This window comes from Erythrolamprus reginae, chromosome 6 (assembly GCF_031021105.1).
Source record: "Erythrolamprus reginae isolate rEryReg1 chromosome 6, rEryReg1.hap1, whole genome shotgun sequence".
NCBI lineage: Eukaryota > Metazoa > Chordata > Lepidosauria > Squamata > Dipsadidae > Erythrolamprus > Erythrolamprus reginae.
The window spans coordinates 28,179,979-28,205,622 of NC_091955.1; the positions used below are offsets into that span (position 1 = coordinate 28,179,979).

At 43.9% G+C, this 25,644-nt stretch overlaps 1 protein-coding gene across 3 annotated transcripts in view; it reads left to right on the forward strand.

The window, feature by feature from the left end:
• CADPS2 (calcium dependent secretion activator 2) overlaps positions 1-25,644 on the forward strand; it is a 507,583-nt gene that overhangs the window by 347,264 nt on the left and 134,675 nt on the right. For all 3 annotated transcript variants that reach the window (XM_070755440.1, XM_070755441.1, XM_070755442.1), the window contains exons 14-16: positions 9,605-9,706; positions 17,399-17,462; positions 19,385-19,508. In XM_070755440.1, coding sequence (XP_070611541.1) covers positions 9,605-9,706; positions 17,399-17,462; positions 19,385-19,508 — 290 coding nt within the window. The remainder of the gene's footprint in view (positions 1-9,604; positions 9,707-17,398; positions 17,463-19,384; positions 19,509-25,644) is intronic.

Genomic DNA, 25,644 nt, shown 5'->3' on the forward strand with positions numbered 1-25,644 from the left:
GACACAATAAAGCTGTAGGGCGGCCACCGTACACACCGATTGGTCGGCGGCCGCACTAAGTTAGATGGTAACCCCTCTGCGTAGCTGATCTGTCTTAGACCGCCTTACCACAAGGGACACCCCCCCTTGTCTAAAGGCCAGATCAGCGTACTGGAAGGCACGGAGCGAATTGTCAGCCTGAGATGAGGCCAGGCCTCGCTGACCCTAAGGGCCCCAAAAAACATGACACAAGTCGCTGCCCAAAAAAAACCAAAAAACAAAACAAAACAAAAACGGGCCTCGTACAATGAGGAACACAGACTGCCAAAAACCACGTTGATTAAAGACAGCTGCTCCACCGTCAGAGCCCGACGAGTGTCACCAGGGGCCCCCGCTTGCTCCCTCATCCAGCCTTCCAGCACCTTCCGGATGCGAAAGTCACCCGAAAAATCTGCAAACCCCCCCGCCTTGGACAGAAAGGCGAGGCCGGCTAACCTGGACCGGATCGTCCTAACTGACAGGCCACGCTGCCTAAGCTGGACGCAGAACTCGGCCAGGTGCTCTACAGGGACAGGCCAGCTAAGCTGGTAACCCCTGCCCTGCCTGAAATCCCCAAACTCCTTACCCGCACGCTGGTATGCCCTAAGGGTGCCGGGCGCTACAGACAAGGGGATTGCCCGGGATGCCTCGTCTCTCCACCACTCTGGATCCCTCCCAGACTCCAGAGGTGGCCGGGGAACTCCTCTGGCACCTCTCGGGCCCACGGGGCCAGGGTCCGAAACCTGGACAACTGACCATGGGACAAGGCATCAGCGACCCCGTTATCCAACCCGGGGACGTGCCTAGCCAAAAATAATGCGTTTAGGGACAAGGACCTGTGCACAAAATGGCGGACAAGCCGCATGACCCTGTCGCTCTTAGAGGACAGGGCATTCACCACATGGACAACCGCTAGGTTGTCACACCAAAAGTGCACAGACTTGTCCCTAAACTGCTCCCCCCAAAGCTCTAAGGCCACTATTAAGGGGAAGAGCTCTAAGAACGTAAGGTCCTTAACCAACGAAGAGGCACTCCATTCCGGAGGCCATGCCGACCAGCACCACTGGTCACCTAACACCACCCCGAAACCACAAGTCCCCGCGGCATCAGAGCAGAGCTGCAACTCAGCTTCCAAAAGAAGCTTGTGCCTCCAGAAAGACAAACCATTAAACCTGACCAAGAAATCCCGCCACACGCCGAGGTCAGCCCTGACCCCAGCGCAGAGGCGGGTACGATGATGGGGCAACGGAGCCCCTTCATCGCGTCATACAACCTCCTGGAAAAAGCCCTACCAGGAACAACTACCCGACAGGCAAAATTAAGAATGCCTGCCAATTCCTGAAGCTGCCGTAGGGTCACCTTCCGGCAGCCCAGCACCTCATCAAGCTTCCTTTTAATCTTGACCAACTTCTCTAGGGGCAATCTGGAAGATTGCTCCTCTGAGTCCAATTCAATACCCAGAAAGGTAATCCTGGTAGCGGGGCCTTCGGTCTTCTCAGAGGCTAAAGGCACCCCCAATTGAGCACAAAGGGCTTCGAAGTCCCGCATCAGAGCAAAACATTGCTCCGAATGCGCAGGCCCCGCCAACAGGAAATCATCAAGGTAGTGAACGACAGTACCCAGACCACTTTGCCTCCTGAGCGCCCACTCCAAAAAGGTGCTAAAACTCTCGAAAAGAGAGCACGAGACAGAGCAACCCATGGGCAAGGCTCTGTCCACGTAATAACCCCCCTCGAAATGGAAGCCCAACAGCTCAAAGTCGTCTGGGTGTATGGGGAGGAGCCGGAATGCCGACTTAATGTCGCATTTACCCATAAGGGCTCCCACCCCACACTTCCTAACCATAGTCACGGCTGCATCAAAGGATGCATACCGGACTGAACACAGCTCGTCAGGAATGAAATCATTCACTGACTCCCCTTTTGGAAAAGACAAATGGTGAATCAACCTAAATTCACCACTCGCCTTTTTGGGGACCACACCTAAGGGAGACACACGAAGATTCGGGAAGGGCGGTTCCGGGAAGGGCCTGAGGACCCTGCCCTCGGCCACCTCCTTCCGAATCTTCTCCCTAACAATGTCTTCATGACCAACAACCGACCTAAGGTTGTCAGACATGAAGGCCCTCCTAACACCCATGTAAGGGATCCGAAACCCTTCTGAGAAGCCTAGCCAGAGAGCGTCCGCTCTCGGGCGAGGGTGGTAGTCACCCAACCAACCCTCAAGCACTCGCAAATTAATTGGGCTGGGCCCCTTTTCCCCCAACAGGTGGGGGAGGCTTTGGGGGACCCCCGCCCTTCTTTTCAGCCCCCTTCTTGGGGCGGGGGCACACGGCTGCGGAATGGTTCCCCCCACAACTCCCGCAGGCGTGACGAAACCTGCAAATGGGATGAAAACACGCCCCCTTTGCAGCGAACTCGTGGCACACCAAAGAGGCCCCTTTCCCGACGACGCCCGCCACGGCCTTGGCCGGCGCGGGCGTCACGGGCTCCTCTTCCATAAAGTGACCGCTGTCGGTCCTATCGCAGCCCTCCTTCCCTGACATATGCGTGGCCTGGAACCAGAGGTCCGGAACCACCATATCCCAGGGCAAGTAGGGGTCATGGGCAATACGCATCCTGAACCCCTTATCGTAATGCCTCCATATTGTTCCCCCATATTCAAAATGGGCCCTCGCAATGAGGTCGATATATTTCAGCAAGGCAGCGGCCCTACCCGGCTGCCTCTGAATTACCACCGACGCAAAGGTCAGAAAAGCGTACAGTCAAGAGCTGAAACACTTTGTGACCTTTGTTTTCTTAACCTTCTCCCCAGGTACCACCTCCTTGTCCTGTTTAGGGACCTCCCTGTTTAAAATGGAGAAAAGGTCGACATACTCCCCCCGCCATATTGCCTCCTTCACCGACGGGTGAAGATGGTAACCTAAAGGCGTCGCGGGCAACCCACAAGGGATGGCCCCAGGCTTGATGCTGGCGAACGGGTCCCACACCGTGGTGGCCCCCGATCCCAGCACACCAAGCCCCGGTGGATACACAAAAGGGGGCGGTGGCATAATGGCCGACTGAGGAGGGATCCAACCCCCCACCCCCGCCCCAGGTGGGAAAGATACCTCTGGGGCCCCTACTGGCGGGGCCGGCGGGGACCAGACCTGTCCACAGGTGCCCGCAGCAGCCCCCATGAAGCTGGTGCCACTCCCCAATGCGGGCGGGATGAACCCGGGACCCTGCACGGGAAGGAGCGGTGAAGTGCCTACGTGTGGTGCGACCTCACCTGCCCCGTAAGGGGTAGAAGCCATCCACGTGGGACCCATCCTTGTTGGTCCCTGCAACGATGACCACTGCCCCGACTGGGCCATCTGCCCCGCCGGGGCCGTCTGCACAGTGTGTGCCAGCTGCGTGGTGTGGGCAACCTGCCCCTCCTGGGCCGGCTCCTCTTCGGGGTCGGCGCCCCAGGCTGCGGCGGCAGTCATGGGAAGCCCCTCCGGGCCAGCACCCGACCGCCACCGCTCCAGTTCATCGAGCCGCTCCAGGACCCTGGCCCAAGAGAGAGAAGGAGAAACCTCGGTTTGAGGGACCGTGGGCATGAATCCCACCCCCCTTGCCGCCGGGACCACCCCCGGGGGCCCTTCCGCACTGGCACGAGCCCGAGCAGAAGGCCTCGCCGCCCTCCTAGGCCGAACCACAGGTTGGGCCGGAAGGGCCTGGGCTTGCCTCTTTTAGGGGCCATGGGCCTGCCTCAAACTATTTTTATGTTAAACAGAATAAAGAAGGGGGTGGGAGAGAACTACCCCCAAGGAGGCTGCACCCACGAGGCAAGGCCTGCTTATGTTGCAGGCCTCCCAATGCACCCCCTGGAGGGGAAAACCTCCACCCTCCCCAGTGGTTGCAGCAAGGCCTCGCTGCACCGCTTTATAGGGGCCTTTATTCCAAAGGCCTCACCCCCCCCCCCAGGGACCCTGTACACCCCAGGAGGCCACCGGAGGAGAGCACCCCCACACCCCGAACCCAGGAAACTGGGGGGCAAACCAGGGCGGAGCACAGCTGCTGCTGGCTCCGCAATGAATCCTCTTCGCCTGAAGGCAAAAGGAGGCCTTCTCGCCCACCACAGGCTGCACAAAATGGTGGCTGCTGCATGAGGCTCCTCCAAAATGGCTGCCGCAAGCAGAACTGACAAGTGTCTGCTCGTGGCTTGCTGTCCGGGCGAAAAGGAAGAGCCCCGGGCCTGCTCGCCCTTATATAGGGCAAGCAGGCCCCGCCCGGACCAATCAGCAGCCGGGCCAGACAGGCCCGAACTCCCGAGCGAAGTCTCATCTCACGAGACTTCGCTCGGGATTCAAGATGGCTGCTGCCATGAGAGTCCAGTGTCTCCCGGTCCCTCCAGCAAAGCCTGCTGCCGGGTAAGTCCGGTGCTGCAATTTCTTTCTTTTCTAGTGTTTTTTAATTATTATTCTTGTTTCTTACTTACTTTATTTATATTAGTGTTAGCTTTTAGATTCTTGTTTAAAAGTTTAAATATTATGTGTGTTTGTGTCTGAATTTGGATATAGAGTGGTACCTCTACTTAAGAACTTAATTCATTCCATGACCAGGTTCTTAAGTAGAAACATTCTTAATTAGAAACAATTTTTCTCATAGGAATCAATGTAAAAGCAAATAATGCGTGCAAACCCATTAGGAAAGAAATAAAAGCTCGGAATTTGGGTGGGAGGAGGAGGAGGAAGAAGAGGAGGAGGAGGACAGTCACTGCCAAAGGAAGAAGGTGAGGTGAGCGCCCCCTTTTACCTTTCTGTGCCCAGATGCTCCAGTAGGCAACCTCACGCCAGGTCTATAGGAGGCAGCACAAGAGAGTCACCATAGCGAAGTGGTTTATTCCCTCTCCAAGCGCCCAGGGAAAGGAAAAAGCTGTGTTTGCTCTAGGCTGCCAAAGCCTCTTTAAGCGCCACCAAAAGACTCCTCGGCAACCCAGAAAAGCCCGAGATGGCCGGGATTAAAGGGAGAATGGCAGGAAACTGGCCTGGCCTTCGTGCCGCTCTCAAATTTCCTGGAAAATTTTTCTGGCCTTGGGTTCTTAAGTAGAAAATGGTTCTTAAGAAGGAGCAAAAAAAATCTTGAACATCCGGTTCTTATCTAGAAAAGTTCTTAAGTAGAGGTACCACTGTAAAATGTATATATATGCACATTCATACAGGCTGTATTAGAGGTGGGCTGCTAAGGTGGAACAGTGATGTGTGCTCGCCCCTGTGGCTCTGAGTGCTCGCGGAGTCCAGCGCAATTATGCTACTGCACCTGGGTAGGTAGTATAATTACACTGGACTCCACTAGCAGTCAGAGCCACAGGGCCGAGCACACGTCACCATTCCACTTTAGAAGCCCACCTCTGGGTTGTATATATAAAAGATGGTGTAATGTTAAGCCCTTAGCAGCCATTCACAATCAATGTGAGATTTTCAGGTCTTTTTAACAAGTTTTATTGAACGGAAAAATGGAATTGCATTACAGAATCTTAAAATCTTAATCTATGTACTTTAGCAAATCATTATCAGTAAGTTTCTTAGGTGTAGATTCTTTAATGCTCTTGATAACTACCTCTTGTACAATGGGGAGGTTGCTACTCACTTCTCTGATGCTGGGAGAAGATGCAGATGTTCTTATTCTGTAATATTTTACAAACTGACATTCTCTTTGAAGTCTCTAAGAATTCCCATTACACACTTTTCCACACACTGTTTACACAGATCAATTCCTGAATCACTCCATGGTATTGCTGACATTGAGAGAGATAGTATGCTCCTTATTCATAAATAACCCTTTGAATTAAATAAGCAAAAATTATATTTATATTATTGAATTATATAATTGAATGGGCCTTTGTACTCAACTTTTTGTTACATGCTGAAAATCTGCTAGTATAACTGTAGTTGTTTGCTTTTTCTATATGCAAATAATGTTTTTGTCAGGAATAAGCATTCTTATCCCCATTACATGTAGTCCTTGACTTAGAGCCATTCATTTAGTGACCATTCAAAGTTACATTGGTACTGAAATGACAGCTTTTCATACTTAGAACCATTGCAGCATCCCCATGGTTACGTGGTCAAAATTCAGAAGCTTGGTACCTGGTACCTGCAATCTAACCACTGTCTCCATCCGATACCATGTATGATTGATGGAATTTTGATATATTTTTTAGCAATTTGTAAATCCTTTTATAGTAATTTAGATTTTTTATATATTGTTACATTTATAATGTTATACGCCACCCTGAGTCGCATCGAGAAGAGCAGCAAAGAAATTAAATAAATTAATTTTAAAAAAATCTTCTGACAAGTAAAATCAGCGAGGAAGCCAGATTCACTTAACAAACTGTTACTCATTCAACAGCTCTAGTGATTCACTTAACAACTGTAGCAAAAAAGTTCCTAAAATGGGGCAAAACTGACCTAACAACTCTCTTGCTTAGCAATGTCCAGTCAACGAAGCAGTGGAAGTGATGTGCCGGTGCCTGGAGGCTGTTGGGGTCTGGATGGATGTCAACAGACTCAAACTAAACCCTGATAAGACGGAGCGTCTGTGGGTCTTGCCTCCCAAGGACAATTCCATCTGTCCGTCCATTCCCCTGGGGGGGGATTATTGACCCTCTCAGAGAGGGTCCACAAGCGTCCTCCTCGATGCACAGCTCACATTAGAGAACCATCTTTCAGCTGTGGCGAGGGGGGCATTTGCCCAGGTTTGCCTGGTGCACCAGTTGTGGCCCTACCTTGACCAGGAGTCACTACTCACAGTCATTCATGCTCTCATCACCTTGAGGTTCGACTACTGTAATGCTCTCTACATGGGGCTACATTCGGAAACTTCAGATCATGCAGAATGCAGCTGCGAGAGCAATCATGGGCTTTCCCAGATATGCCCATGTCAAACCAACACTCCACAATCTGCATTGGTTGCCGATCAGTTTCTGGTCACAATTCAAAGTGTTGGTAATGACCTATAAAGCCCTTCATGGCATCGGACCAGAATATCTCTGGGCCCGCCTTCTGCCGCACAAATCCCAGCGACCGATTAGGTCCCACAGAGTTGGCCTTCTTCGGGACCCATCGACGAAACAATGTCGTCTGGTGGGGCCCAGGGGAAGAGCCGTCTCTGTGGCGACCTCCACCCTCTGGAATCAACTCTCCCCAGAAATCAGGACTGCCCCCATCCTCCTTGCCTTTTGCAAACTTCTTAAAACCCACCTCTGCCGTTAGGCATGGGGAAATCTATTTTATGCATGGTATGTTTGGGATGTTTGATTGTTTTTACATTAAGGGTTTTAAACTGTTTTAATAATTGGATTTGCACTATGCTTTATTGTTGTGAGCCGCTCCGAGTCTTCGGAGAGGGGCGGCATACAAATCTAATAAATAAATAAATAAATGGAAGTTTTGGGCCACCTGTACATCATGAAACTTGCAAACTAATCCAATGAACTTCAGCTTAGCTACTCCACAAAATAACTAGATAGAAAGCATTTTACAGGGTTTCCTCTGCAAGATACATACATGATATACAATTTCCCATTAGTAGGACCTCCTCTGCTCATGAAAACACCTTTTCCCTCCTCATCCTTCCAGACAGGTGTGAGTGTTCTGGAGGAGAGGGGGTGGGGAACATTGTCCTTGAAGCAAAAATCCTGAATGTGAGAAAAGGGAAAAAAGCTGGTTGCAATTTGTCGTGCTCCATCATTGGCCATTTGAATGAATGCTGCCTGGTTCAACAAGTAAAAAAGACAATGGTGAGGACATATGCACAGTAACACACACACAAAAAAATTCGGATGATGTGATGGGCACCAATGATACCTGTATAGAAATCATCTCAATATAATTTAGGTCAGTTCAGTTACAACTGGTGCTTTAATCCACAATTTCTTTCTTCAGGGATATGAATCTAATAAATTGAATTGAATTGAATTGAATCACAGAACCTTTAAAACATGGATTCCTTCCTGCCCAAACATCATCTCAGCTCATAAATAAGTCAGATTCTTTTATAGTGTTATGTAATCAAAAATAGGAACATATCAGTATTAAAAATGCAAACCGAAAAATGAACTATTTGCAAGAATATTGACTGCCCTTGTCATTCTAAAGGGGTGGGGAGAAGGTGACCACAGCCTAAAGCTTTGTTTGGAAGTGTGCTCACCCACCAAAAAAAGACAAGGTACAGGTAAGCCTAAACTTACAATCACAATTGAGCCCAAAATTTCTGTTATTAAGCTAAGTGAATTTTGCCTCATTTTACAACCTTCTTTGCCACAGTTGTTTAGCGAATCTTGTCAGAAGATTACAAAAGGTGATCACATGACCCCGGGACACTGCAACCATTATAACTATGAGTCAATTCTCAAGCATCCAAATTTTGACGAGTACTATCGAGATGCTGGAAATGTCACAAGTGTGAAAAACAGTCATAAATAACTTTTTCAGTGCCATTGTCACTTTAAAAAGTCACTAAAGCAGTTCTTCTCAAATAGTGGGGTACACCCCCCTGGGGGGTACAGTCCGATGCCATGTGTGGTCCCTCTTGATCAATTCCTCTGGATACGGAGTGTTTTCCCCATTGCACACTGCTCTGAGCCCAGAAGAGAAGGCGGCCAGGCAGGGTGTGGCGGCTGCATGGGTTCTTGTTCTCAGCGGGCACCACGGTAGCCATGAACTTAAGCTGGCCTGAACATAGTAGCCTATGCCTACCTAATTGAAAAGAAGCTCCACTAAATTCAGTGTGACTTACTCCCAGGTAAGTGGGTGAGCAGCCTTCCCCAGCCAATAGTTTGCTTGCAGCTTACAAATAAAATAATAAATATTATTTATTTCTTAAGTTCCATTGGGGCCCAGATCGGGGAGTTGGGAAGGGCACAAAATTACTCTTCCTAAGCAGGGCGTAACAGAAAATAATTAAGAAGCACTGCACTAAACAAACTGAGAACTACCTCTAGAATGGTGGTACACATCCTGGGGACCTACAGACAGTGGAAGAAAATAAATAAGCCCCATTTACTACTACCATTTTCTGATATTTCTCATAATAAAGTGCATAGTTCAAAGTACCTATCTTGCTTTATGTTAAGGAGTTTTCCTTTAGGTGTGATATAAATTGTAAAGAAACAAATGCAATCTCTTGTTTCTGGGATTTGCTGCAGTCGTTGCTCTTCCCTGCTCATTTATCTATAAATTGTAAACTATTTGCTTTTCCTGTTTTCTACATTTATTGCTTCTCTCACTTGAGCAACTTTATTTAATTGTATTCCTTTCCTGCATCTTATGCAAAATTGCCAGGCATAACAATCAGTTTATTTAGTTCAACACTTACATCATATTATTCCTGTTCAAGGGTTTTATGGTTAATATGTTAATTCTGCTTATGTTTTGTTCCATGATTTCTTTTGCAACAGAAGTGTTGTAGGAAACTATAACTAGTGTACTACAAGTGCCTTTTGAATTTCAAAATGAGTGAGTTGAGAAAAAATGGGAGAGTGTAGTGTGTGTATGTTTGATTATGCTTTTAAGAAATAAAATGTGCATATCTTTTTAAATCTTACCAATATTCAGGCCTGATGGAATTGGGACTGTAACTGTTGAAGAGAAAGAAAGATTTGAAGATATTAAGAAGAGGCTTTCTTCCCTGTTAGAAAACCAGATAAGCCACTTCAGGTGAGTGTTTGCATTTTGTAAGTTGGACATATATGAAGCTGTGAGAAGACAATAGTTAGGCATTAAAACCTGTTATGAGTGTCTTGAATATTCTGCTTTTATAAAGCAGTGATTTTGCATACCACAATCCATGTCAATGATTTCTGACTATATGATATTTTTCCTACCTAACATGGCAAATCACATATGAACTATGCTGATTTGTGTTAAATCAGCCCATGGCATAGCTCTACAAATCACTCCTTATTAAGCAGTGCAGTTTCTTGTTTAATTATTATAGTGCTAATTTCTCCATCATGATAATTTTCCTTTTAATGGAGATGAGGATTTTTTATGCTCGACTAGTTGAATTGTATCAGTATGTTCAGTGATGCAAACCACTTGGAGATCCTAAGGTCAATTAAGTCTTTTCTTTCTCCCTCTCCTACTACCAACCCATGTTTGGCCTCTTAACTATTAATAGCAGGCACTGACTCAGGTCATAAAACTTGAAAAAGAATCCAGTGGCATAAATTACACTATCCAGTTCCACACTGCTGTTTGTAGAAAGAAAAACAAACACTACCTTTTTTAAACAGTAATTTAGCAGTGGGATAATTTTTTAATCAAAAATCCATTTTCAAGAAAGGGAAAAGTATTAATTTTTTTCATTTCTCACCTTAAAATGGAGCCCCCTTTTCCTTTATCCATTGTCCAACTTTCACATAACTTACAAGGAAAACAAAAAGTCCAAAATCTTTAGTGGCTTTGCTAGGAAGTAGCATATAATGATGGTAGTGGTTTAGTTTAGTTGAAATGAGCTTCCAGGAAGGTACATTTAATTACTCAAAAAAGGAAATGCATATCTTCAGAGCAGCGGTTGGCTATGAGTCGGAACGCTAAATTGCGCTCACCACCACGACTCGTAAGTTCTTGCAGGACCAGCACGGTTTTGCTGCTGCACCTGTGGAGGAAGCAAAATCGTGCACAGAACCTCAGATGCAACCGTGTTTTGGTGAGGGTTTTTTGCTTCTGCACATGCTGAAACATGGATGTACCTGCGACTCCGTGCACAATTTTGTTTCCTCCAAGGGTGCAGCAGCAAAATCGCCCTGGTCCCTCAAGAACGTATGAGTTCCGGCTCATAGCCCACCACTGCTTCAGAGGCAGATGTCAACAAAGAATGAGGAACTGACTCTAGAACCTGCCAAACAGATATTTTACATAGGTTGCTCTAATTGCTAGGATAAAATTTGTCTCCTCAAGATTTTAACCATTACAAGCATTCATGTGGAGCATGATAAAACAGCTGCGGGATTAATTTTTCTGTTATCTGAAGTATTCACTATGTTGTTGATCAGGAGAGCAAATAGTACTTTAATGTATTGTATTTGTTCTGGGAAAATAATTGCAGATGTCACTTTTGCATATACTTGTTGCCTTCATAAGAGCCAATTTGGTGCAGTAGTTAAAAGTATCTAATTAAAACCTGAGGGTGCATGAATGACAGTCCTGCCGAAGGCACTAACCACTTGCAGAAATGCTACCTTGAAAATTGTATGGATTTGGAGAAAAGGACGTGGCCAAAACCGCAGCACCACAGAGTTTCCCCTCACTTGTAGGGGAATTATGGAATTCTCCAAGGGAAGTCCTCAGAGAGGCGCAGCATATAAATCCAATAAATAAATCTGCACCATTTGTCATAAACACCCTGTAGGAGTGGGGGGAAAGAGGAACACTTGTTGGTGGGCGGGATAGATTTGCAAACCTCCTCAGGGAGCTGGCTCAGCCCTCTCGGCCAGCAGCAATCAGGAGACGACATTTAAGTATGTTCCTAGCTATCTATTCTAAGAGGAACAAAAGAACAAAAGGACCAAATGGAGTAATAAGATTAAAGGATCTATAACTAAATTGATTCCAGAGGGCCGGGGCTGCCACAGAGAAGGCTCATCCCTGGGGCCCACCAGATGACATTGTTTAGTCGACGGGACCTGGAGAAGGTCAACTCTGTGGGACCTTATCGGCCGCTGGGATTCGTGCGGCAGAAGACAATCCTGGAGATATTCTGGTCCAATGCCATGTAGGACTTTATAGGTCATTACCAACAATTTGAATTGTGACCGGAAATTGATCGGCAGCCAATGCAAACCATGGAGTGTTGGAGAGATGTGGGCAAACCTAGGTAACCCCACAATAGGTCTCGTGGCCGCATTCTGCATGATCTGAAGTTTCCGAACATTTTTCAAAGGTAGCCCCATGTAGAGAGCGTTGTAGTAGTCGAACCTCGGGGGGATGAGGGCATGAGCGACTGTGAGCAATGACTCCCTGTCCAAATAGGGCCACAACTGGTGCACCAGGTGAACCTGTGCAAATGCCCTCCTCGCTACAGCTGAAAGATGATGTTCCATTGTTAGCTGTGGATCGAGGAGGACGCCCAAGTTGCGGACCCTCTCTGAGGGGGGGGCAGTAATTCACCCCCCAGGGTAATGGACGGACAGATGGAGTTGTCCTTGGGAGGCAAAACCCACAGCCACCTCATCTTATCAGGGTTGAGTTTGAGCTTGTTGACACCCATCCAGACCCCAACAGCCTCCAAGCACCGGCACATCAATTCCACTGCTTCGCTGACTGGACATGGGGTGGAGATGCATAACTGGGTATAATCAGAATACTGATGATACCTCACCCCTCATGCCCTTGGATGAACTCACCCAGCAGTTTGATGTAGATATTAAATAGCAGGGGGGAGAGGACTGATCTCTGAGGCACCCCACAAGGGAGAGACCTAGAAGTCGACCTCTGGCCCCCCACTAACACTGACTGTGACCCACCGGAGAGGTAGGAGGAGAACCACTGAAGAACAGTGCCTCCCACTCCCAACCTCTCCAGCCGGTCGATGGTATCGAAAGCCACTGAGAGGTCAAGAAGCACCAGGACAGAGGACAAGCCCATAAGGTGATAAAAGGTATGGAAAAATTAGACATACACAGAAAACAGATTTAAGAAGGAGAAAAAGATTGTGGGGAAAGAGAAGTTCTTGGTATAAAGTTAAAAGAAAGGAAATAAGTTATGGAAATGAGGATGGAAGCTACGTATAAATGTGGAAAACTAAAAAAATAGAGAGTGGAAATAGACCAAACCAAAAAAAGTGTATATTATGATATCTTATTATTTTATATAGGAGATTGGTTTGGATGTACAGTGATCCCTCTATTATCGCGAGGGTTCCATTCCAAGACCGCTCACGATAATCAATTTTTCACGATGTAGGGTTGCGGAAGTAAAAACACCATCTGCGCATGCGCGCCTTTTTTTCTATGGCCGCGCATGCGTAGATGGTGGAGTTTGCGTTCCCCGCCGCCCATGCAAAGGGGAAACCCCGATTCGGCTCCTCGCTGCTGCTGCGCTACCGAGCAGATCAGCTGCTGGGCGGCCGAAGGAACCTTCCCTGGGTCTTCCCCCTCTTGCTGGCAGGCGGGCGAGCGGCGGGCATCAGCGAGGAGCCGGGGTTTCCCCTTTGCGTGGGCGGCCGGGAAGACCCAGGTTGGGGGTTCGGGGGGGTGCTGGGAAGCCCCCCAGGCCGGCTGCGACCTTTTAAAACAGCCGCGCTGCTTCCCAGCTGAGTCCTGAAGCCAAACGTGGAAGTTCGCCTTTGGCATTTGGCTTCAGGACTCAGCTGGGAAGCGGCGCGGCTGTTTTAAAAGGTCGCAGCCGGCCTGGGGGGCTTCCCAGCACCCCCCTGAACCCGGGTTGGGGGTTCGGGGGGGTGCTGGGAAGCCCCCCAGGCCGGCTGCGACCTTTTAAAACAGCTGCGCCGCTTCCCAGCTGAGTCCTAAAGCCAAATGCGGAAGTTCGCCTTTGGCGTTTGGCTTCAGGACTCAGCTGGGAAGCGGCGTGGCTGTTTTAAAAGGTCGCAGCCGGCCTGGGGGGCTTCCCAGCACCCCAGGCCGGCTGCGACCTTTTAAAACAGCCGCGCCGCTTCCCAGCTGACTCCCGAAGCCAAACCCGGAAGTGGTTTTTTTTTTAATTAATTTTTTTTTAAATCGCGATATAGCGTTTCGCGAAGATCGAGATCGCGAAACTCGAGGGATCACTGTATTTGAAAAATCCATTATGCTGAGACTTGAAGAATTAAGTGACTTGGAATAACATAGATAAAATAATGAGGAGCATTATGACAGGTTAATATAAATGAGTATGAGGCAGTTCGTTAAGATAAGACAGGGGACAAGAAAAATGAACAATAAATAAAAAGATTAAGAAAGATGAGGAAGCAATATGGCTAAAAATTTAAAAGCAAGAGAAAAAATAACTATCTTGGTAAATTATGCTAATAGCGGTCAGTTTGGGGAAATATTTCTAGAATTCCCATATATCTCCTCCTATATAATATTTGAATGGAGATAGAACCAGATACCATCCAAAACCAGAATCCCAGTCTTAGCAGGATTCAGCTTTTCTTTATTATCATAGAATTCACCACCAAAGCAAGTTACAAGCAAGTTATATAACTTGGCCTTTAAGTCCTTGTTATAATGAACGTTCATTAGATGAAAATCTAAGTTGACATTCTAAAATGTTTGAATGTTTAATTATTTTTTATAGAGAAGCTATTTATGGAACTATGTATCTTAGGACCACTGTAAAAGAAAATTGCACATATTAATTAAATAGTTGTCTTGGGGTTTTGTTATTTAGTTATATGTGCTTCAACTGGTCATTCATTTACTGACATGTCATAACAATATATTTATAAGAAGCCTTACGGGATAATTTGATTTGAAACTTAACTCTGTGATTAGCAGCATTTCTTTATACTGTTATCAATTGAATAAAAATAGGAATAAACTAGGAAAGTGCAAATCTTGATTTCTGGATTTGAGGTTGAAGTTGCATTTATTGTTTGCCTTGGAATATTTCACTGAATTCGTTTGGAGACTATAAAATATATACTATTTAGTAAAGAGTCTGCAGAATTGCAAATACAATGAGAATAAGAAAGAACAATACTGTAGTATTCTGCTACTAGAGGGTAGGAGTTGAAACAGTTTGTGTCCAGGATTTGAGGGGTCAGTAAATATTTTCACCGCCCTCTTTTTGACTTGTGCAGTATACAGGTCCTCAATGGAAGGCAGGTTGGCAGCAATTGTTTTTTCTGCAGTTCTGATTATCCTCTGAAGTCTGTGTCGGTTTTGTTGGGTTGCAGAACCAAACCAGACAGTTATAGAGGTGCAGATGACAGACTTAATGATTCCTCTGTAGAACTGGATCAGCAGCTCCTTGGGCAGTTTGAGCTTCCTGAGTTGGTGCAGAAAGAACATTCTTTGTGGTGCTTTTTTGATGATGTTTTTGATGTTAGGTGACCATTTTAGGTCTTGAGCTATGATAGAACCTAGAAATTTGAAGGTCTCTACTGTTGATACTGTGTTGTCTAGTATTGTGAGAGGTAGAAGGATGGAAGGGTTTCTCCTAAAGTCTACCACCATTTCTACGGTTTTGAGCGTGTTCAGTTCTAGATTGTTCCAGTCACACCATAAGGTTAGTTGTTCAACCTCTCGTCTATATGCAGATTCATCATTGTCACGAATGAGTCCGAACACTGTTGTATTGTCTGCAAACTTCAGTAGTTAAACAGATGGATCATTTGAGATGCAGTCATTGGTGTATAGAGAGAAGTGGTGAGAGTACACAGCCTTGGACGGCCCCTGTGCTAATTGTACATGTATCTGATGTGATTTTTCTTAGCTTCACCTGCTGCTTCTTTTCTGTTAAATGATAACACATTTATTCTTTTAGAGGGGGTTTCTAGTTATTACTCACACGTTGTTTCTAAAGTTATTCAATTTGGGGATATCTTACATAGCTCACTAAAGTCATAGTAAGGCTTTAATCTAATTTTTGGAACTCTCTTTCAGCAAAAATCCACAAATTTTTATGTGGCATTTGTTAAGGCTCTTATGGAAAAGAGAGAGCAGGGTTATTGTTTTCCATGGTCTATTTGTTATAAGTCTGGATGCTACACTATGTTGCTCATATATTCTGCATGTGCATGTGAGAGTTGGAATGTAACTAGATCAGCAATTAGGATTTATAACCATAGTTCCCTCTAAGCTGAGCAGTGAGCAATCGCTCACTTAAAAATCATCAACTCAGAGTTTTTCAAACCTGCCCAGAAGCCGAGAGGGAAAGAGTGAGAGGGAAGGAGAGAGAGAGGAAGAGAGAGAAACAGATAGAAAAAAGAGAGGAAGGAAAAGAAAAAGAAAAAGAATGGGAGTAAGGAAGAGAGAAAGAAAATCAAAATCTAGTTTGAAACTAGCTCAACTATTTAAGTGGCATTTTGATATTGATAGAGTTGCCCTATTATGAACTCACTGTTATAGACACACAGTACAGTATTTTATTTTGAAATTCTCTGAGGCAAAACAGGGTGGGTTTTTTGTTTGTTTGTTTGTTTGTTTGTTTGTTTGTTTGTTTAATATTTCTGTGCCGCCCAGTCCTGAAGGGACTGTCGCTCAGACACTATACTTTTCCGCCCACCCCCCAAAAAAATTAGAGGGAACACTGTTTATAACTATAACAGAAATGACATTTCTTTACCAGAATAGCCAAAGCCTAGCAGTTAGAGAATCATATTATCCATAAAATTTTTGAAGATCATGTACCTGGGAAGGTGTGCAGGCAGGCCAAAAGAGATGACCACAAGTTGGCAGTCTTTTGTATAAAGAGTAGATAGGGAGTAATAGAAAAAGAAGGGCCACAGTAAATGCTTAATTCTATGTGTACCGTATTGCTTGTGAGGCCCTGAGAATCTGTGCTATTAGATTTGAATCTTACACTGTAGGAATCAGAAAAAATATTTGCTGGAGACTTGCATATTTATATAAAATAAAGTGCATATATATCAGTGAAAATGAGAAGATTACATGAAGCCCACTAGTACAAAAACAGGGAGTCCATTATATTCCAGATGGCCAAAATTATTATCTGCAACAAAAAGCAGCATGGCTTCTATTGAGAGAACCTGGAATTATCGTCAATATCTCAAGGTCTACAAAAACAGCAAAATATGTAGTTGCCAATGGCTTTTGGAAGGTTGAGAGAGGTGCAGCCATTCTGTAACTGGACAAGGTGAAGCTGTAGCAGTGCTGGCCAGGGCCTGGAGACTTTAAGAAATTGGGTGAGGACTTTTAAAGAAAAGATTAAAAAATGAATACAAACTAATATAGACTAAGAGGGGAGAAGAAAAAGCAAATGTTGAAGAAAGAAAAAAGTAAAAAAATCATTTCCACATTTCTAATAATCTATTGATAATCATTAGCTTGATTTAGCTTGATACAGCTGAATATTCTAAGGCAGTACTGTAATGCACTTTTTAAAAGCAAGTTTCTAGTACTTTTTCCAATCTGTAGTTGAAGTAGTAACTGTTATAAATAATTGCTATCCAGTTGTACATGCATAGAGAATAAAAAATAAAAAAAGAGCAAGAGACTTTTATTTTAGTCAGAGCTCAGTTAAATCAGATACATAAATAGCTAAATCCAGATCAAATAATAGCAAAAAGTAAATATACATTTTAAAATATGCGATTAGTGTATTCAATCAGAAACATAGCTTCTAAAAATTTGTCCCTGTGGATTAGGTATTAAATTATCTAGCAAAATCATGTAAGGTGGGTTCTAATATATTGAGGGTTTTTTGTTTGTCTCTTTGAAGATACTGCTTTCCTTTTGGGCGTCCTGAAGGAGCTTTGAAAGCTACACTTTCCTTGCTTGAAAGGGTAAGTCCATGAACTAAAACAAACCATTTGTAGGCTAGTATCCTCCAGAGACATTGGTCCACCTCTGGAGAGCACTAGAACATTTCTACTCAGATCTGTGCTGTTCATACTTAATTATTTTTAGATTTTTATACCAATGTTTAATATACAGGATATAATACTAGCCATTGTCCCCTACAAACCAAAAAGTTCCAAATTGCTTGTTTTTTTGCTTTGATGACCTGAGACATCATCCCCTTCATAGCACTTTATAACATTTCAAACAATATATAGATATATTGTTTGTGTAGTGTTTCCCCCAAAATATGACCTCCCCAAAAGTAAGTCCTAGCTTGATTTTTTATATGTGCGCCCAGTACAAGCTCTACCCCCAAATTAAGCCCAAATTAAGACCCCATCCACCCCAGGAAGTGGGGCACGGCACACAGGTAAAAATTAAGCTACAGTGAAGATGGGGGTTGGAGCTGCCCTACTTACCAGGCTCACACCCCACTACAGCAGTCTTGCCTTGCAGGCCCACTTCCTCTGCAGCCGCTTGCCGAACCTCATGCTTTTCACACCCCTAGCCTGTGTTTCACCTTCAGAAACCTTCTGGAAAGCCCTCTGCCACAAAGAAACGAGATGTGGATTGACGCGCACATCGCCTCCGGCCTCCATTCCACTAGCAGGGCCTTCCAGAAAACCCTCTGCAGCCAACAACAGAGCTTTGGATTGATGCAAAGCTCTGTTATGCTGCAGAGGGTTTCCTGGAAGGCCTCTGAACGTGAAACGGAAGTTAGGAGGGCTGCTCACCTCAATCTGGAACCTATTTCTCAGCTGCAGAGGGCTTTCTGGAAGGCCTCTGATGGCGAAACAGAGGTCGGGGGTGACACATGCGCGCAGTGGCAAGTGATCACAGAAGAAGTGGGCCAGCAGCAGGCTATCATTCATCGATGTGACTGTCAGTGCCGCCGCCATGAGGTGAGTCAGCAATTAGTCCTCCGCCCCCAAAAAATCGGGTCATGACATAGACATGATTTTTTTTAAAAAAATAAAAATCTCCCAATGTGTTTTTAATGAGCCATGATGTTGGGTTTTAAAAGTAGGAACCATAAATCCAATTCAATCATTTATGACACTCTGCTGTTAATATTTTCCAAAATAACCTCTAAATAAAAAAAATCTTAGAAAACTTTAATGCTGGTGAGTATTTGCAAAGTTAAATTTGGTCTTAGGAAGCTTTGATCCCAGTAAGTCTTATACTCAGCTGGATCCCTTAGTAAACTCATCTTGTCAATCCCTGTCTATAAAATTGAGCTCTTAATTATCTTATCTCACAGTGTTAATAGGAGGTTAATATGCATTAGACTGTAGCTGCTGAGGAAATTTGCTACATTTGTGACGCATTTGATTACTTCTATTCAACTGCATTCTTGGTGGGATTGATCCCTGAAAACACTTGGCAAGAATTAGAAGCCCTGACTAAAATGTTTATTGTCCACATATTTTTCTTGTGGTGCTTCTAGATACATCTCCTATATTGAAATGATACCTGTGAATTTGGCTATAACACAAGCATTTATGCTTATGCAGTCCTATGGTATAAATGGCTTGACAAACTGTTTTTCCTTAATTCAGCAATATGCAATTTAAAAAATAATCTTGTTTTGCAATTTTGAAACCCAATATAGGTAAAATTGAGCATATGCTACTTACATTGTTTATCAATTTAGTCTTTTGTTTATAATTTTAGTCTTTTGTACAATATTTCAATGGGCTGACCTTAGCATTATGACCTCAACAATGGTTTTAATGTAGCTTTTTTTCATTAATAATTTCCTTTCTTTTAGATTTATAATAGTTACAAAAGCTTCTAAAAAGTGTATTTTTCCTTTTCTGGGAAGATACAATATCTAACCAAAAACTGATTGTCTTTGGCATAGGTCTTAATGAAAGATATTGCTACTCCCATACCAGCTGAAGAAGTGAAGAAAGTGGTTAGAAAATGTCTAGAAAAAGCAGCCTTGATCAATTACACTCGACTTACAGATTATGCCAAAATAGAAGGTTAGTACAGTGATCAGCTACTGTAGTGGCTGTAAAAGCAATTGGTGCCTATTCATTGCATACATTTTGTGAGCAGCCTTTTCTCTTTGCTGAGCAAAAGCTTGAACCGCAGCAAGGGGAAATATCTCATTAAAATCTCAGCTGGTGAACTACTGAGCTTTTTCCTATTCATTGCTGTAATATGCCTCCTGGGACCATGCTTTGAATGAATGATCTTTGCTTTGTACTGAAGTTGTCCTTTGTCCTTTATTTTAACTGTAGTTTTATGTTTCACAAAAGTGTCTCAGATCAGCCTGTTCTGGTAGACATTCTCTTTCCCAATGTTGACATTTGAATTCAGTTGTTTCATACAGCAAGAAGTTCCTGTTGTCAATCTAGAATAATTTATGACTAATTGTTACAGAATTTTAATGTATGAAACTATTTTATTAATGGATAACTGATAATCTACATTGCCAAATTAATTCATGGCCCTTACCTTGTGGAATGATAAGATGTATAAAAGTAGAGAAAGACCCAAAGGTTTATTCCAGGGTCAAATAGATGGTTCCTGGGGTTATTACAAAGTTTCTCTTTTAGCCAGAAGTGACTACTTATAAGATCACCAAAGTGACTTGGAAACTTGACTTCCCAGGGAAAGGAGGGGGATATAGGAGGCAAGGCAAGTTATGCGCACCAATGAATAGGCAATCATTCATTCAGCAACTCTGAAGAAAATATTCTCTTAAAGACCAGTAGCTGATATTATTAATTTATGAAGCAAATCAGCTCATCTTGCAAAAATCAATGGAATTTCCACACTGTTGCTTGATACAAAACTTTATTCAACCCAGCATTTGCATATGGAAGTCAACCTCAGATAGAGTTCAAAGGAAGCACTGACAAATTATTCATAGTTTCATTGATAGGTCAGGAAAGAAATCAGTCTTATAATACTATTGCATCAATATCCAACCTTCATTGAAGGTTACCCACTGATTTGTATGTACAGAGATACCTTTACCTAAGAATACCTCTACTTACAAACTTTTCTAGATAAGAACCGGGTGTTCAAGATTTTTTTGCCTCTTCTCAAGAACCATTTTCATTTACAAATCCGAGCCTCTGAAACTGTAACCAAAAAAGGCAGGGAGAGCCTCCATGGGGCATCTCTAGGAATCTCCTGGGAAGAAACAGGCCTGGAAAAGGCAGGGAGAAGCTTCTGTGGGGCCTCTCTAGAATCTCCTGGGAGGAAACAGGGCCTCCACCCTCCCTGTTGTTTCACCAATCGCACACATTATTTGATTTTACATTGATTCCTACGGGAAAAATTGCTTCTTCTTACAAACATTTCTACTTAAGAACCTGGTCACGGAACAAATTAAATTCATAAGTAGAGGTACCACTGTATTGTCTAAAGCAGCGTTTCCCAACCGGTGTGCCGCGGCACACTAGTGTGCCGCGAGACATGGCCAGGTGTGCCGCCAAGCTCCAGCTGGGCGGGGCGCTGCCGGTACTTCCATCCTGGGGCTCCCGCTCGCAGCTGTCCCCTGGCTCCTGCTCTATGCCGCGGTTTTCGGCGCTCTCCTGCTGGGCCCCAAAGAAGGAAGGCAGGATGAAGGAGAGCTCCATTCTTCACGCCTTTTTCCCGCCTTCCTTCTTTGGGGCCCAGCAGGAGAGCGCCGAAAACCGCGGCATCGAGCAGGAGCCGGTTGACAGCTGCGAGCGGGAGCCCCAGGATGGAAGTACCGGCAGCGCCCCGCCCAGCTGGAGCTTCTCTGGCGTCGACGGCAAGTGTCCTTTGTGGCCCGGCGGGAGGGCACTGGCGATTGGAGTGGGGGGGTGGCCGCAGCGGCCGCAGGCAGTCGCGGGGAGATGGCGGCGGCAAGAGGGAGCGCTCTCTCTCTCTCTCTCAGCTGACTGCAAGCGGGAGCCCTGACGGTGGTGGTTGGACGTGCTGCTGGAGGTCGTACATGCTGGCGCTGCGAGCCTGGCATATACGGTGTCCAGCAACACATCCAGCTGCCGCCATCAGGGCTCCCACTTGCAGTCAGCTGAGAGAGAGAGAGAAAGAGAGACATATAAGAGAGGCAGAGAGAGAGAGAAAGAGAGACAGAGCAAGAAAGAGAGGCAGAGAAAGAGAGAGAGAGAAAGAGAGAGAGAAAGAGAGACATAGCAAGAGAGGCAGAGAGAGAGAAAAAGAAAGAGAGACATAGCAAGAGAAAAAGAGAGACTTAGCAAGAGAGGCACAGAGAGAGAGAGAAAGAGAAAGAAAGAGAGACATAGCAAGAGAGACAGAGAGAGAGAAAGAGAGAGAAAGAAAGAGAAATAGCAAGAGAGGCAAAGAGAAAGAGACATATAGCAAGACAGTGATAGAGAGAGAGAGAGCAAGAGAGAGAGAGAAAAGCAAGAAAGAGATAGCAAGAGAGAGAGAGAGAGCAAGGGAGAGAGAAAGACATAGAGGAAGGGAAGGAGGGAGAGAGAAAGAGAGCAAAAAAGAAAGGAAGAAAGAAAGAGGGATGGAGAGAGAGAAAGAAGGGAAGGAAGGAAAAGAGAGAAGGAGACATAGAGCGAAAGGGAGGAAGAGAGAGGTTTTTTTTGTCCAAACTTTTCTTTAGCCCGCCCCCCTGCCCCGCCTCCCGCCCCCTTTCAGTGTTCCCCAGGATTTTGAAAATATGAATAATGTGCCGCGGCTCAAAAAAGGTTGGGAAACACTGGTCTAAAGGATAGTTTATACTTCTTTATTCTCATTTATAATCGTTTTGAGAAACAAAATATAAATAATTTATAGTTTATGATGAACTACTGTATTTTTTGGAGTAAAGACACAACACCTCCCCCCACCCAAAAAAGTGGCTGATAATTTCAATAACTTGTTATTAGGTAGACCAGTTTTCTCAACTATGTATTATGGCTGAATATATCATCTGATACATCTGAAAAATACCAAGTTGGTAAAATCAAAGTCTTATAATGGGCTTATTTCAGGAATTTTACTCTGGAATATTCTGAATATAAAGCATTTTATATACCTACATGTCAGTTATATTGATAATATAATTTTTATAATTTTGCTTAAGGAATATTGTAGAACTAGTTTGTATTCAATTTATTACAATATATGTTAGTGTAAGTGAAATTGCAACCATGAATAATATTTTAAAAATCAGGGGAAAGGAATACACATAGCATATATGACTATTTGTTTTAACTTATTTTTCTCATTCTTAAGGATCACTGACAAACATGGGTTAACCAATCTCCTTACTGATTAGTCCAAAAAAAGCCATCTCATCACTATAGCAACCAGTATTATATCATGGGAATAACAACATGGAGGCACCTTAGTAACCAATTTATCATAATTAATTAAGATATCATGTTGTGTTTAAATGAAGGAGGATGTATGTAGATCTTTTGGAAAATGAGAAAGTTACCTTTTCACCTTCAGCAAGCATCCAATGCATGCCTACAGCAGGGGTTCTTGCTGTTCAATTATCTTGAGTTTTTAACAAGCTTGTTTGGAATAATTGGTGTAAAAATAGAAAGTTTCTAGAAGAAGTCACCAAAGCTGGGCTGAAAGTCAGCAAAGTAATCTTGGCATATAACTCACTGCTTACAGGTGAAAGAAATATATCTTTACTTTATATCTTTTAAAATATTCTTGAAATATAAGAAAGTCTTACTCACAAAAAGTGTGATTAAAAACCTTTTAAAGTTCCAACTGAACTATCATCAGCAATATCACTTTTCTCTCTGCAGTTGAACCACATATATTTAATTAAATAGCAATTCATAAGTCAGAATTCAAATCTTGTTTTATGAAGCTCACTTTGTCTGAAATTAAGTATGTCTAATCCAGGCAATTTGTGGGTAGAGGAAAATGCCTTCTTGTTTCCCATGGAACAAAGAGAAAAATGCATTATTGCAGTAAGTAACAATTCCATATTAGCATTAGCATTTAGCATTAGCATTAGCATTCCATATTAGCATTAGCATTTAGAAACATAGAAACATAGAATACTGACGGCAGAAAAAGACCTCACGGTCCATCTAGTCTGCCCTTATACTATTTCTTGTATTTTATCTTACAATGGACATATGTTTAAATGTTTAAATTCAGTTACTGTGGATTTAGTGACCACGTCAGCTGGAAGTTTGTTCCAACAATCTACTACTCTTTCAGTAAAATAATATTTTCTCACATTACTTCTAATCTTTCCCCCAACTAACCTCAGATTGTGCCCCCTTGTTTTTGTGTTCACTTTCCTATTGAAAACACTTATTTAACCCTTTAACATATTTAAATGTTTCGATCATGTCCCCGCTTTCCCTTCTGTCCTCCAGACTATACAGATTAAGTTCATTAAGTCTTTCCTGATAAGTTTTATGCTTAAGACCTTCCACCATTTTTGTAGCCCGTCTTTGGACCCGTTCAATTTTATCAATATCTTTTTGTAGATGAGGTCTCCAGAACTGAGTATTCCAAATGTATTCCAAATGTGGTCTCACCAGCGCTCTATACAGCGGGATCACTGTCTCCCTTTTCCTGCTTGTTATACATTCTACTTGCTTTCCCTACCGCCTGACTGCACTGTTCACCCATTTTGAGACTGTCAGAAATCACTACCCCTAAATCCTTTTCTTCTGAAGTTTTTGCTAACACAGAACTGCCAATACAATACTCAGATTGAGGCTTCCTTTTCCCCAAGTGCATTATTTTACATTTGGAAACATTAAACTGCAGTTTCCATTGCTTTGACCACTTATCTAGTAAAGCTAAATCATTTGCCATATTACAGATGCCTCCAGGAATATCAACCCTATTGCAAACTTTAGAGTCATTGGCAAATAGGCAAACCTTCCCTACCAAACCTTCCCCTATATCACTCACAAAGATATTAAAAAGAATAGGACCCAGAACAGACCTTTGTGGCACACCGATTGTAACCAGGCTCTGCTTAGAATACTCGCCATTAACAACAACCCTCTGATATCTATGCTTCAGCCAACTGCAAATCCACTGAATTATCCAGGGATTAAGTCCAATCTTCACTCATTTATCTATCAGCTCTTTATGTGGAACTTTGCTGAAGTCCAGATAGGCAATAACCATGGCACCACCTTCATCCAACACCTTTGTGACATAGTCAAAGAAATCAATGAGATTAGTCTGACATGATTTGCCTTCAGTAAAGCCATGCTGGTTTGGGTCCAATAAGTTATTGGTTTTTAGGTGCTGATTTATCCTCTTTTTGAGTAGAGTCTCCATCATTGTAACTTTAACTGATGTCAAGCTAACTGGCCTGTAGTTACTGGCTTCTTCTCTACTGCCCTTCTTGTGGATAGGCACAACACTGGCCATTATCCAATCATCAGGAACATCTCCTGTTAAAAGGGATTGGTTAAACAAATCAGTCAGGGGGGCAGCAATCACATATCTGAGGTTTTAAGAACTCTGGGGTGGATGCCATCTGGACCCATTGCCTTATTTGTCTTTAATCGTTCAAGTTCTTCTAAGACATCAGCCTCTGAGATCACTGGATACTGCTTCATAGTGCTTTTATAGCTCTCTCTCTAGGCAGCTTACACAGTCAGCATATTGCCCCCAACAATCTGGGTCCTCCTTTTACCCACCTCGGAAGGATGGAAGACTGAGTCAACCTTGAGCCAGTGGTGAGATTTGAACTGCTGAACTACAGCCAGCAGTTAACTGAAGTAGCCTGCAGTACTACACTCTAACCACTGCGCCACCCTGGCTCTTTGATGTGGCCGTAAAAATCAATTGTATTGTTGTTATAGAGCCATCTTATTCTTGGTTAAGGAGGCAGAAGCTGTGCTAGAGCAACCAGATAGGTATGAACTGTACTATGCCAGCCACACTACAGTGATAACAGGAATTAGAGAATTATCGCTTTTGTAACTCATAATACCAGTTCCAATAAAACATAAATCAATATCAGCCAGGGCTGGTACAGAATAGGTTCAGTTTTATGGGTCACTTGAGTAAGTAAAGAGACTTTGAACTAGAAACATTGGCATGGAATGGCATGGCATGATATATGGTGTGTGGCTTATGATGTATAGTGTGGTATGATACTGGATGGTTCTTGCAATCATTACTTTAGTTAAAAGAACCCAAGAAGCAACATTAGAA